At 45.6% G+C, this 15111-nt stretch overlaps 1 protein-coding gene across 20 annotated transcripts in view; it reads right to left on the minus strand.

Moving 5' to 3' along the window:
- FAN1 (FANCD2 and FANCI associated nuclease 1) overlaps positions 1-15111 on the minus strand; it is a 38940-nt gene that overhangs the window by 3832 nt on the left and 19997 nt on the right. For 10 of the 20 annotated variants that reach the window (XM_025986414.2, XM_072737056.1, XM_072737052.1 and 7 more), the window contains 7 exons: positions 11908-12039; positions 10022-10130; positions 8756-8875; positions 5324-5488; positions 4690-4840; positions 1375-1478; positions 623-817 (listed from right to left, as the gene is read on the minus strand). In XM_025986414.2, the coding sequence (XP_025842199.1) occupies positions 623-817; positions 1375-1478; positions 4690-4840; positions 5324-5488; positions 8756-8875; positions 10022-10130; positions 11908-12039 (976 nt within the window). Of the gene's footprint in view, positions 1-622; positions 818-1374; positions 1479-4689; positions 4841-5323; positions 5489-8755; positions 8876-10021; positions 10131-11907; positions 12040-12834; positions 13017-15111 lie in introns of those variants that run through there. The other 10 variants (XM_072737061.1, XM_072737060.1, XM_072737062.1 and 7 more) reach the window with 3 other exon arrangements.

Below are 15111 nucleotides of genomic sequence, written 5' to 3' on the forward strand. Positions count from 1 at the left end.
GAGATCCTGAGATAGTTTCCGTGATCACAAGATGTAAAAACTGTGTAATTCAGCAGAAATGGATTCCAAGGACACCACGTGTCGTTCTGCGGCTCGTGCCAGGGCTCCAGAGCCACGGGCCAAAATGCCCACCGGCAAGCGCTGGGAAATCAGTTTTCCTTTGGTCAGTTATACTTCTGTCTAGATGGGAAAATCCTGAGAACAGATGAAGAGGAGGGAATTCAGTGTAAACACTCAGGACTATGACAGTGTTGAAGGCCTAGAGTTGCAAGGACAGGAACAGCATCTTCCCTGCTGAGGGTCATAGGTCAGGCAAAGGGAAGCTGTCAACTAGGGGGAAAAAGGCATAACTGGGCTTATTTTGTGCCTCGACGTGTTCCCATCAGTAACAGTGGCATATGGACTAGGACATTACACACATAAATGTATGCACAGGCACATTCACATATATATATATATATATATATATATATATATATATATATATATATATGTGTGTGTGTGTGTGCGTGTATATATATATATTTATACATGCACACACACACATATACACATCTTGCCAAAAAGGTACCCAGCACTGGGAGGTGTTACTTTCTGACCAAATCCTGCTACAGATTTTCACCTGAGCTTGCTGAAGAGAAGCAAAGCGATCCCAGCTGACAATGGAAGCCACTCTGCCTTCCTGGGCCTGCCATGCGGCTGCCACCCAGGCTCGCAGGCTCTCCGCAGGGGCACTGTGAATCAGCTGCAGCCGGGCCTCGATGGCCGGCCCACGGCTTGCGAAGAAGCTGTCTGTACACAAGTCCAATGGGAATGCCTATGTTGCGGAGAAAACAAGCTAGGGTACTGTGCCTGGACAGAACCAGATTAATCAGAAGAACTTTCAATACCTATAACGTTTGGAAACTGGCCCATCTAATTAAACTGACACATTCTTCTTCTCAAAAGATACATAAAAAGTATCTAAGTAATCTAACCTAAGAACAACTTACTGCACTGGTTTGTTAGGTGAAAAGGGCTTTCAGTTTACATCGGTGGCACTCAGAGCAGGCAGGGGTGACAGCACACATGAGGGTGCCAGGCCCTGACAGGAGCCTGATTTAAGGTCAAAGCTGGAGAAACTTACAAGTTTCGAGTGGAATGATAAAGGTAAAATAGATTCAAGTTTAAAACTTAAAAGACTTACGTTTTAAATTCTATGAATCCCACTGTAAATTAAAAACTATTTTTACAGAGAATTAGCACATCCAAAAGACCGTAATTGGCAGGTTTCTGATAGCCACAGACACACAGCACAGGTGGGCAAGAGTCACAAAGCACAGGGGCATCTGCTTGCCTAAAAAGCACACGCCAGACATAGCGTAACTTGAGCACCTGGTAGGCATTTCTGAAGACGTCAGGTATCCCGTCCATGAAGATTATATCCCACAGGAGGAGGCCATACAGTGTGCTGAAAGTGGACCCTTCCCCATGAATCCCTATGACAAAGTCAACACACACAGGAAAGTCAGGTTTTTCAGTTTTTTAAAAAACCACCATCATTACCTACTGCTTATTCAATTTGAAGGAAATTATAGATTTTAGTTTCAAATGCAAATGCTGTTTTCTTGCCATTCCTAGCTCATTTGTTTACATCACATTGCTTATATACAGAAGGCTCATTTAAAAGCAAAAATCTTGGGGACACCTGGTTGGCACAGTGGTTGAACCTCTGCCTTTGGCTCAGGGCATGATCCTAGTCCTGGGACTGAGTCCCACAATGGGCTCCCCACAGGCAGCCTGCTTCTCCCTCTGCCTGTGTCTCTGCCTCTTTCTCTGTGTCTCTCATGAAGAAATAAATAAAATCTTTTAAAAATTATAAAATAAAAGCAAAAATCTTAGTAACCATGGGAAAAGTCAAATACACATTTCAGAGCCATAAAGTAGCAGTTCTCCAACTTTAGTGAGAAACATAGGAATGTGTTTAAAGATGAATAAATAAAAGCAGATTCCCTCCTCAGGCTCCAGGGGTTCAATTTGGTGGGTGTGGGTGGGCCAAGAACCCCACACGGGGCTCTGGTGCATGGTCCCTTCCAAGTGTGCTTGCAGAAAGGCTTCTCAGAACAGATCTACCGGAGAAAGACGAGCACCCAGGAGGCCGTGCCCTCTGACCTAGCAGGTGCTGTCTCCATTCACCTCACTGGACCTAGGGTTCCAAAGCTTTGGCCTGGACATGCATGCCTGCCCAGTGTTTCTGAGATTCAGGGCTCTTACAGAAACCTAGCTCAGACCCCTTCCTCACACCACATAGAAACTGTACTGACTGGGCTACGACCTCAGACAATTGACCATGTGTCCAGGCCATGTAGGTGTTGGAGCAGAGTCGACAAGACCAGGGGCATGGCCTTGGCACAGCACATGGACCTATCTCCAGGGTAAGTTCTCTGTGCTTCAACACACTTGACCAGGGATAGTGGCCATGCAGGTGCTTCTCTCCACACATTATGGCCCTGGCCCAAGGAGGTGCTGACCCCTGCGACCTTGTCCTGACATGCAGGCACAAGGGCTCTTCTGGCCAGTGGGCCCTGTCCTATTCTGTACAAGGTCACAGTGCTGCAAAGGACACAGAACAGAGACTAGGCTGTGCCCACACATATGTCCATATGAAAGTACACAGACCAGAGACTCTTGTCAGAAGTGGTACAGCACCTTCCAATGTCCTTGCAGCCTGTCTCAGAGATGCCAAAGATAGCAGCAGGAACAACTGGAACGTACTCAGGCGTCCAGGCTGGGGCTGAGCCTTTTTTCACCAACAAGCTTTACCTGGGATCCTGGGCTCCTGCCCAGCCAGGGGTAATGCTGGGTCTTGACTCCCAGCCTGATTTCTGCCCAGCAGTACATACTGTCCACTGTCTAGGCAAGAACACTGGTGGTCAGAACCCGGCCCTCCTAAGCAGTCTACACCATAGCCCACTGTATTATAAGTGAAATCATTTTTGGTGAGCTCCTTCTGAGTAACGCAGAAATAAACATCCCCCAAAGGGAGCTTGAGATTGTCCTTATCCCAAACCACCTCTCAAACAGATGGACAGCAAGGGTTCCACTCATTTTCACTGCATCAGTTTTATCCAATGAAGAAAATATTTTCTATAACAATACTTTATGCTCTGGAATTGGAATTATCTGTCCATTTTTCAGGCTCATGGCTAAACTGAAAGTGTTTCACTGAGTTTGGCTCACAGCCTGCCTGCCACCCACCCTGCTGTCCTCTGCCCTCGACTGCCTGCCCAGTTTATGCATCTCCTATGGCTTATCTGGGGACAGATGCTCATTCTCTTATTTCTAACCTTCCAGGTCTGTGGTATCTCTGTCTTCACTGGGGTTTGCACTTGTTCCCTTATAGCATCTCCCTTCCCTGTGAGGAATAAAGATACCACACAGATTAATCTCAACTGTTCTAACACTCATCGTTATTTCATGGTCCTCATTAATCTTCTGAACACTGACCTAATACTCAAGGGAAATGAGGTCCTGATTTTCACATATTTGAAGGTATCAGAATGTTTTTAATCCTCATGACCCTTCAGCATGGACACAGGGGAGTCCTGCCTGGATGGAGGATGGGCTTGTTGGGTGCCCCAGGGGCTGAGAGGATGTCTGGATGGGCTGCCATGGCCCAGGGCAGGGAGCGTGGAAGGAACACCAAACAAAGCTGGGCAGTGCACGGGGCTGACTGCACCTCTCCGCTTTTGTACAGAGACATGTTCCACAGCTTCCTTAATAAAAAGTTTCAAAAAACAAGAAGGACTAGAGTGAGCCTCTCCAGGAGAACAGCCCTGCCTCCCTCCACCTTATCTCTGGTGGGCAGATGGGTGCTTCCTCTGCAATTCCTCTCTGATGGCCTTTGATTTTACTTGTTCTAGTCAGTACTTCTTCAGTCCAGTCCTCAGTTTGCTAAGGACAGAATGACAAGCTCATCAGATGGCAAATTCGCCACGTCTCCTCTTTTACTGGGCCTCACAGTGCTTTAGCACGGATTCTCTGGGACCAAAATCGGAAAGAGACTAAGAGGGAAAAGGGGCTGATGTGAATAAACATACACATACCAGAAATTCCGAAGACGCAAGAGGTAAGTAAATTATTTAAAAACAAAACAAAATGCTTTGCTGGTCCTGTGTTAATATAACCTGTATGTTAATGAAATAGAACTTCAATAAAAAATACACAAAAAAGAAAATCTAGCACTGGTCTTTCTAGCAACTTCTCTGGTTCCCCTGGTGCTGTGCAGTCCCAGGACTTGGTTCTTAATCTCCTTAAAGTTGTTAGCTGACGAGTCCTGCTCAGTCTTTCCAGAACAGCCTGGCCCAGCTCCACAGCTCCCACCTCCTCTAGCTGTTACCAGGCAGCACCAGAGGAATACTCTGCCCTTTGTTCTCCTCCCAGGCCCAACATAAGCTCTCTGAGAACAAAATTAGTCCCACTGACTTCTAACGTCCCATTAGAAAGCACTGTTCCTCAGAGGCCGGTGGTGGTGGGTGCTGGTTAAATGGAAGAAGATGGCCTTTAACAACTACGGTTAGTACAATCCTTTCCACACCCTCCCAGGTCAGCAGCACCTTCCACCGGGGTAGGACGGAGAGACAGCAGGCACCTGCTGCCGACAAAGCATCACCCAGCAACTGGGTAGGCCGGGGAAGCACTGTACATTACCCTGATCGAAGCCACTGCGTCTGTAATAGGCCAGCGCCACTTCCTCCACAGAGCACAGGACCATGGCAGGGGCGGTGGGTTCCTCAGCCTCCATCACAAACACAGACTTGCCCATTCCGTGCTGTGGGCACAGCCGGCCCGTGATGGTCACCTTAGATGGCAGAACATCCATTAGCCTCACTTGAGCTATAGTCCCTGCAAACCTGACTTGTATGTCTTAAGAATGCACCTTCCTATGCCACCCTACCCCCCGCACTTATTCTCAGCAGAGCACAAGGCCATGTGACCCACACTCTGGTGCCTGTGAGGGTGTGGACAGGTCACTGACCCAGCCTAAGGCAGGGGTGGGGGTGAGGGGGTACATGGACCAAGCAAGAGAAACTGGCAAAGGCTGTGAGCTTCTGACTGGAGTTTTACAGAAATTCATTTAACCCAGGGCCAAGAAAACCAACCCCCAGCCAGCCCAGCCTTCTGATGTAGGAGGCACTGGTGTGAAAACAGGGAGTCACTGTCCAAAACAAGCATTAGGGTTTTCGAAGTCTAAAAGAAAAGGCATGTTCCTAGGCTGTTTCCATTCAGAAAAATCCGCAGCATATGGATTTAAGTGCAAAGTGCCCAAAGGATATTTACTTACATGTTTAACATCATCCACGGTTATTTCTGGTAGCTGATGGAAGAGGTGCCTATACTTTTGACAGCTTGGAGACTCTCTCAGGCGCAAAGCTCTCTGATAAAGTGAAAGACGATGTCCTGTTCTTACTTCTGGATCTGCCAGCCCTTCTGTGATGCACTTAATAGCCTAGCAAGGAACATGGTACCACATCAGGATCCTGAAAGACCTCATGGTAGCATCCGCTAATTTAGTATGACAGGAAACCCCACTGTTAATTATTCAATTTTGGTAATTAGCAAATGAGCAAAGCAATACTTCCAGACACAAAGGATATTTCCTTAGATCTCCTTCTGCTACATTTATTTATTTACTTATTTATTTTTAAGTAGGCTCCATGCCCAACATGGGGCATGAACACACTACCTCAGATCAAGAGTCACATGCTCTACCGACTGAGCCAGCCAGGTACCCCATCATTCTGTTACTTTTACTGCACAGATGAAGCACAATCCCTGATTATAAATGTCTGGAGCATGGGTAGCCGTGGTCCTGACACTACTTTCTGGTCATCCAATGTAGACACGGCTGATCTCAGCTACCACACCCTCAGGGAGACTGAGAAAGTCAGGGATGCCCCTGGATTATGGGCCTGAGGAGACTGAGAGAAAGACTCAGCTCAGGGGTTCTCAGAGCACCATCTGGGGGAGCTCTGGAAAAAGACATGTGTCCCCACCTCTGATCTGCAGAATGAGCACCTCCAGGGCGGGGGCTCAGGCATCTGATCACTTCAGAGCTCCTGGCTAAGTTCCACATGCACTCAGGAACCACAGACCTGGCCCAGATTCCTCATTTATAGGAAGAATCTCGGGTTTGGAGAAGTTAAATGCATTTCCTAAGGTTAGAGAATTGGACCAAAGAACAAAAACACTAAAAACCACAACAGTATACCACTTCACACCTAATTGGATGACTAGAATCAGAAAAAAAGGAAAATAGTAAGTGTTGACAAGGCAGTGGGAGAAACTGGAACCCACACGCATTGCAGATAGGAACAAAAGAATGATTCAACACTGTGAAAGTCGATGTGCAGTTCCTCAAAAAGCTAAACACAGAATTACCATATAACCCAGCAATGCCACTTCTGGGTACATACCCAGAAGAACTGAAAGTGGAGTTCTGAACAGATATTTTTACACCCAAGTTCATAAGCAGCGTTATTCATGATAGCCAAAAGGTATAAGCAAACCAAGTGTCCATGTAGGGACGAACGGATAAACAAAACATGGTCTGTCCATACACTGAGTATTATTCAGCCTTGAAAAGGAAGGAAATTCTGATGCTTACTACAACAGGGATGAGCCTGATGGACATGCTGCTGAGCGAAATAAGCCAGTCATGAAAAACCAAATATACGAACTAGCTAGAAAGGCAAATTATTTCTATGTATTTGTCTGTTTCTATGACAGTAGCTTAGAGATTACCAGGGGCTGTGTGGGGAGGGAACAGGGAACAGTAGTGACTAGCTGGCTACAGAGCTGCTATCTGGAGTGGTGACAGTCTGGAAATACTGGTAATATGGCACAAACACTGTGATTATAACTAATGCTGCTGAATTGTTATTTATTATATTAGTTACTACTAATATAATAAGAGAATAAAAAGTAAAAACAACCTGAAAATCAGTGAAAGATCAGGCCACCAGGAGTGGAATGGTCAAAGGAACCAGGAGGAGGGCAGGAGACACACCCCGAGCTCTGTTAACCCCTCCATGGGGAGGGGACAGCTGGTCACCCCGCCTCACCCAGCTGGCAACCTGCTAAGCACTTTGTAAGAATAAGAAAGAATTCTGCTGATGGATGCCTGCACCGGAGACTGATGTAAAGAAATGAACCGGACAGTAACAAAATGAGGAAGACTATGAGTGTGGCCAGTAAGATCTTTGAGAAAAGGCTAAGAGGCACTAGGGTTTTCCATCAATCTCAAACATATCTCAGTGGCTCATCTTACCTCCATGCCCCTGAGTGAACACCCCTGTTAGCAGAACTGTTGTGAACAACGGAGAATCCAAACCCTTTCCAACTTTCATTTCAGTGAAAGAAAGAAGCAACATAAGCAGAACCTTTCTCTGCATTTGGCTGTGGGCTACCATACGCTGCCTCTGGCTATTTCAACCCGAGTAAACAGCAAGAGGTAAGGAAGCCACCATGCCCACCTCCCAGAAAGGAAACAGCTTCCAGCAGCTTGAAGCACTTTAGGTAACAAGGCACTTTTTCAGTTGAAGGCAATAAAAATAGTATGTCATATTTCCACACTCCTGGTCAGCTTTTCCACCTCCACATCACCCTGATTCACTTCATGTTGCCGCTGGAAAAAACAAAAGCTGCCAGAGGCACGGTCCCCTGCGCTCAATGCAAACACAGGCTGGCAGGGAGGAAGCTCAGGCAGCTGCACAAAGGGCCACTGTTACCTCTGGGCTCAGCAAAGCTGCTTTCCAAGGCCCTGCCCTGCTCAACTCCGCAGCCAGAATCCTGGACTCCCAAGATCCCCACCACAGAGAATCCCAGTGGCCCAAAGAGAAGGTAGTCTGGTTGGCATTTGTCAGACAATACACTTCCCAGTGGAAAGAAACAGCTTCCATCAGACTTCCATTGACAGATGAATGGATAAAGAAGATGTGGTCTATATATACAATGGAATATTACTCAGCCATCAGAAAGGATGAATACCCACCATTTGCTTCAACATGGATGGAACTGGAGGGTATTACGCTGAGTGAAGTAAGTCAGTCAGAGAAGGACAATCATCATATGGTTTCACTCATACAGGGAATATGAAAAATAGTGAAAGGGATTATAGGGAAAAGGAGAGAAAATGAGTGGTTAAATTAGAGAGGGAGACAGAACATGAGAGACTCCTAACTCTAGAAAACAAACAAGGGATAGTGGAAGCGGAGGTGGGTGTGGGGATGGGGTGACTGGGTGACAGGCACTGAGGGAGGCACTTGATGGGATGAGCCCCTGGTGTTATGTTGGCAAATTGAACTCGTGTGTGTGTGTGTGTGTGTGTGTGTATATGAGTTTATATATATATACACACACATACATATATATATAAAAACTTTCGACCTGGAGGTCCCCATGCAACAAATGAATGAAATCACTATTTCCAAAACAAATAGCACCTTCCTGAGGACAGGGACCTCTAATTTTTCTGCTCCCTTAATTCCTAAACCCAACATGGAGCCCACTACCAACCCATCTCCCAAACCAATGAAAAGTGTCCTATCACCATATAATGCTTCTGTTAGCATTTGGGGAGTTAGAAGAACACAGACCAAAGAAGAATGTTAAAAAAAAAATTCTCATTACATTTAGGTTTCTAAGGTATTAAGAGTTTGCTATGTATTATATGCAGAAGTTAAGGAAGACTCAGGTGTATCTAGTTACTGAATACCGGTTCAAGGCGTTTCAAGTGCTGGTGTAAGTTGAGAGCTAGTCTATCCCACCACCGGCCTCTGCTGTCAGGACAATACACTCTCTGGGACAAGAGGCTTTCAAGTTCCTTGACTGCTTCCTGTTCCAACAACAACAGAGAAAGTTCATTAGATAAACTCATATATCCAAAAATGTAACTATATTTAGTAACCAATAAGATTGGCAAAGTATATTTAGAGAGCACATCTTCCATTCTACATGGAGGTTGAGGATCCCGGGCCAAGAACAGGACTCTGAGACATCCCTCTGGAGTAGGCCTGAGCCCCCGAAGTATCCCTACTTTCCTCCCAGCTCTCTGGCCAACTGGTGAGTGAGTATAGGGAGCTCTGTGAACACTGCATGAGATTTTCTGCACACCTAGTCAACCGGCGCAGGGCTGCACACAATCAAGCTCTAGGCAGCTGAGCACAGGTCCAAGGCTGCCAGCCCACAAGCCTCTGGGAGCACAGCAGGTCACACGGCCGATGGTGTGAGGCATGGGGTAGGGGGGAGCAGGATAGTAATGAGCAATGTCTTCATCCAAACACCGCACCTCAACAGGGAGATTTTCTGGTCTAGTTTTATACACAAATCTTCAGTTTTTGTGGTTCACAGATCTCTGAAACTAGATCTAACGATTCCCCTGAGAAAGTGCAGCACAAAGCCCTATGCATTTGCAATTAACCCCATGGATCTTCTTGGGTTTCATGGACTCATGTCAAGAAGCCCATGTTCTATGTATCCTCTTTGTAAAATACCTTTTTTTCCATATAGAAATGTTAACACAACAAAAGTTCACTCTAGCATCCTCATGATGTCTTGTATAGGGAAGGACTGGACTAAATTTCTGATTTGTGATTTTAAATTATTTCCAGGTGGACCATGCCTGTTGTCAGGAAAACACAAGCAGATGTGAGGTTTTCTCCTCAGAGATTTCTGGAGACCTCTCAAGTCCCACATGGAGTCCTGACAGAAACACAGTCTGAGGCTCCCTACACAGCTCCATCCAGGACCCCCAGGCTGTTCTGGGGTACATGCAGCAGTTCACAAGCAGATGAAATGGTTGATCCTCTTTGGCCACCTTCCTTCTAAGCCCTGGAGACAGCAGGTTGCCCACATCAAGCACACTTTGATGACATTACCGTATGCTGACAAAATACGTGGGAAATGTTAATGGGCAGGCTCCCCTGCACAGCTTACCACTAACATATCAGTAAAGGCAGGGGGTTGGGGCTTCTGCTCTAACCTCATACATGTGAAGTCGCTGCAGTATCTCAACAGTCCGAGACAAAATCCTTGTATAAATCCACCCAACGGTAAAACAGCGCAGAAAGAGTGGTAAATTCTCATGGTATCTAAAATGAAGATGGACACCAGCAGTTTAGCAATCTGATTTGTGGCAAGATAGTTAAGCGACAAAGCAGACTGAACTCTTAGCTTTTAAAATGATATATTCCAAAAAAATAAAAAAATAAAAAAAAAAAAAAATAAAATGATATATTCCAAATTCTGTCAGTTGTATACAATTTTCTACACCACAAACTTGCATTCTTATAGCCCGCCATTATTTCTGGGGCACTTGGTGGGGTAAAATAAGAACCACCTGAAAGCTTCTAAGCTGGAGGCAGCAAACCAGCCAAATCCCAGGCCCCACCAGCTGATTTTGTATGTTCTGCAGACTAAGAATGGCTTTCACATTTTCCAATGGTTAAAATAAATCAAAAGGAGAATAACAGTCTGTGGCCTGTGAAAATTATAAGAAACTCAAATTTCAGTCCATAAATAGTGTTGGCACACTTCCTGCTCATTCATTCACATTCTTTCTGGGGCAGCAGACATTAGCAGCTGCCACAGAGCCAAAGATACGGACCAGATGACCTATGAAAGTCTTCTACCAACCTCTGTTCTATAGTAATCTAACTCCCTGGCTATGATTTCTCTATGATTTCTTTTTTTTATTAAGAAAATCACCAATTAACTTGTTTTAACTGTATGTCTTACTGTTTGGTGTGAGCAAGGTTAATAAATTCAACTAACTTGTCATAAGAAACTCATCCAATGTACATATGTATCTCAGGAATAGCGACCCTAAATTGGTTATTTCATTTCTAGAAGGGCCTTTAAGTTAATGGCTCAATTTTCTGTCTGGGAATTACAGAATACTTCCAAATGAAATCTGAGCAAAATATTCAGTTTTTTCTTAACTTTAAAGGCCATTTTCCTGGTAATGATTTTTAAGTCATTATCATTTCTGTATGAATTTTATGTCCCAGATTTTTTTGGAAAGAGCTATTTAACACTACAAATTTTCCTCATCCCTATATAAAAGAATACTTAACAAATATAAAATATGTCTAACATTTATCAAGCCAAAAAAAAATCATATGGTATGTACTTGAGCTTTTAAAGAAAATGTTCAATTTAGTTTGTTTTTGTTTTTGTTTTCAGATTAACACCTACTTGAATTTCCATTGGAAGAACACATCTAGCATGGTTCTCACCATCTCTGTCCTGCCAGGGTTTTCCCCACATTTAAATTCAGCTGACAAAGACTCAGAAAAGCGAACATACCAAAAGGGAATTCAAAAGTATGAACTTTCAAAAAAAAACAAAAAAAACAAAAAAAACAAAAGTATGAACTTTCAATAGTAAAAGAAGTAAGCCATGGGGATGTAATATACAGCTTGGGGACTATAGTTAATAATACTATGTTGCATTATTGAAATTTGCTGAGAGTAGAAAAAGTTTTGTAACGATGGCAATGGATGTTAGACTTACTGTGATCATCAGTTTGCAAGATATAAATATCAAATCATATTTTTTACCTGAAACTAATATAATGTTATATGTCAATCATACCTCAATTTAAAAAAAAAAGCAAGCAAAAAGCCATTTGTTCACGTAAATGCCTGTTGCAGAGTGCGGAGTTATATAAAATTCACTTCAGACTTTCAGACATTTCCTTCTATGTCATACAACACTGACTATGCAAAGCGAATGGGGAATTCACCTACACAGCTGATTTGAGCACAGAACAAAAGGACTAAGTTGTTCATGAAGAGAATTACCTCAAGTGGTTGAAATCACTTGGTAGGTAAGTAAATTTTGACAGGTACCTAAAAAAGATCTCACCTCAAGGAAGGGTGGCTTTTCAGTTTGTTCCAATCACTTTTTGCACACTGAGAGAGCTCCTTAGCTTCTTTCCAGTTCCCATTGGCCATTGCAGTAGAAATGTCACTCAGCATGTGTGCGGCGGCTGCATATCTGAGGAAAAAATCCACATCATCCAAGTTCCAAATGTTATGTGAACATTCACATAACAAATACCACATCCTATCCCTGAGATCTAATTCTGAAGGGTAAAGTGTTTCTTGAAAATATGAAGGGTATTTAAATCTTACTCTAGTAATAAAAACATGTTACTGCCCTAAAGTAGCCTGAAACAATTAATATAGGCTACCTAGCTAGAAAGATAAAAATATTCACACCGTATTATTACATAACATGTTCCACTATATAAATGTAGTATTAGTCAGCTCATTGGCTCTCATTCTTCTACTCATTCATTCATTCAACAATCTGGCAGCAACTCCATAAACACGTAACTGACTTCAAAATCACATTAGGGGGGATCCCTGGGTGGCGCAGCGGTTCGGCGCCTGCCTTTGGCCCAGGGTGCGATCCTGGAGACCCGGGATCGAGTCCCACATCGGGCTCCCGGTGCATGGAGCCTGCTTCTCCCTCTGCCTATGTCTCTGCCTCTCTCTCTCTCTCTCTGTGACTATCACAAAAAAAAAAAAAAAAACAAAACAAAACAAAAACAAAACAAAAAAAAAACAAAATCACATTAGGGGGGATCCCTGGGTGGCGCAGCAGTTTAGTGCCTGCCTTTGGCCCAGGGCGCGATCCTGGAGACCCAGGATCGAATCCCACGTCGGGCTCCCGGTGCATGGAGCCTGCTTCTCCCTCTGCCTATGTCTCTGCCTCTCTCTCTCTCTCTGTGACTATCATAAAAAAAAAAAAAATCAAAATCACATTAGGGCGCAGATCTGGTAAAAATCATTTAGTCAGAGGTAGCCTGGTAGCCCGGACACTCTCCGGGAGATAGCAATGCTGAATTATAAAGATTATGAAACCACTTGCCTAAACAAAGATAACTTCTCATTGCATCTTTAGATATGAAAAAGACATCTGCCCCAGTGATGCTTTGAGTACATGATCATTGTATTTTGGACTCTCACCTAAAAGAAAAGCATGAAATATCATTATGTGCAAATGTGTTCAAATGAGAGTAAAGGAAATTTGCCTCTAAATGTAAAAATTTGCTCATGAACTCTTAAATCTAATTCTCTTATACAACACTATTGGACAATTCTAAGGTTGATAAGAGAATGCAACAGAGAGAACTGTCCTTAGGCTGTCCCAGTCTCACAGGAGCTTCTCCATGTCAGAAGCGGCCCCAACACCCCTAGCCCCATGGCTCTGACCAAGCCCCACCCTCGAGGGGCCACTGAGACCAACCCCATGGGGCCTCATCTCCTAGTCACCTCCAGTGCCACTGGAAAAGGTTACTAGCTCTCATCTTGTCATACCGTCGTACCACCCCAGTGCTGGGGAACTGGTCCTTCGGCAGCACTCACCCATCTCCTCAACCCTTCCCCACCCACCGAGGCCCCTGCCCCCTCTAAAACCCAGCTAAGAACTTGGTCTTCCCTGCCTGCCTCGCTCCCATGGAGGTGGCTCTTCCCACAGCCCTCACACCCAGAGACGGATGGAGAAGACTCCCTTTCTTCCCAGCTGCTTCGGGATCACTCTCCCCTCTTTGAGAGCACCGCCCCCCTTCCTTGGAAGCCTGTGCTTCCTCCCTGCAGGCATCCTTGGCCACCTGTCTGTCATCTTGCCCCACCTCTATGGCCCACGACTTCAACATCTGTGAGGATGAAGAGCACGCTCAGTTTCCAGACTTCCTGGGCAATCACTCTTTTTCCACCTCGCTTCTGCTATCCACATACCGACAGCTGCTCAGTACTTCGGTCTCCAATGCCCTCAAAATCTTCACTTTCAGCATTTCATTCACTGAACCTCTACCCCCAATCGTTCCAGCTCACTTACTGATGGCAACAATTCCCCAACTTCACCAAGACCCACTGTGACTCCTTCTCCAACCACAGCGCCTCCTGGCCTGCTGGCTTCTATGCCCTACCCTGTTGGAGTCAACCAGCCCACCACTCATGGCAAATTTGCACTGTACATCGGGCCCACCCTCATCACAGTGTTCACACCGACCACTTCTCTGACCCAGCTCCCTGAATGGTGGGGAAGAGAATGACAGAGATAGGACAGTTGGCTTCCCTGTAATCTGAGATGACGCCTCAGGCCAATCCTGCTCCCCTGGGAAGCCTGCACACCTGCCCACCCTACAGGATGCACATTCCTAGCTTTGCCTTCCCAGCCACACTCCCCATGCAAGCTTCCCAATCACACCTCTCCCACAGGGACAGACGCCATGTGAGGGGCCCTCTCAGCTTCCCATCACGGCAGCCTCAACCCTGTCCCCACCTTCACCCTCCCTCCAGTGCTCTGGATCCCAGGCCCTCTCGTCTCCCCACACTCTCCCTCCTCTGGTTGTCTCCTCTTCCCTTCTGGTCAGCCTCTCCTATTCTGCCAGGGGATGCATGAAGCACACACACCCTTATATCTGCTTCCCTCAAAACAGCAGCACAAAACTGCTCACCCTCACACTCCACCACAGCAGTAGCTGTTTCAGAGCCAACCTCTGACCCCCACCCCCACCCCCAGAGTGGCTACTGTCTTCACTGTCACCCTCCACAAATTTCTCTGAAGCAGTTCTTGCACAGGCCACCAATTGCACGCATCTCACTAAATCCAACAGTTTTACTTCTGGCCCCACATCTACTCAGCCTCCTAGTGACTGTCCTCATGACTGGAGACACATGACTACCCACCCCTCCGTGAGCCACTCTTCTCTAGGCTTCTATGTCACATGTGCTACTTATTGTCCCCCATGCCCCTTTCCTGATTGGTCCAGCTCTCCATCTGACCTCCGAATGCTGGCTGCCATGGTTCTTGCCTTCTCTTCCCCTGTCAGGGGTCTATCTGGTTCCAAGGCTTCAAACACCATCCATGTGTTAGTGACATCAAATGCTTTCTCTAATCTGGAGCTCTTCCCTCAGCTCCTGCCAGCAGGTCCAGCACCAGACATGACACCCTCCCCTGAATAGCTAGTGGGCATCCAGAACCGTGATCCCCAACTAGTACCACTGTCCCTCTCCTGACCCTCCGGCTCATTGGTGGTACCACCAGCTGAGCCATCCA

This window comes from Vulpes vulpes, chromosome 14 (genome assembly GCF_048418805.1).
Source record: "Vulpes vulpes isolate BD-2025 chromosome 14, VulVul3, whole genome shotgun sequence".
NCBI lineage: Eukaryota > Metazoa > Chordata > Mammalia > Carnivora > Canidae > Vulpes > Vulpes vulpes.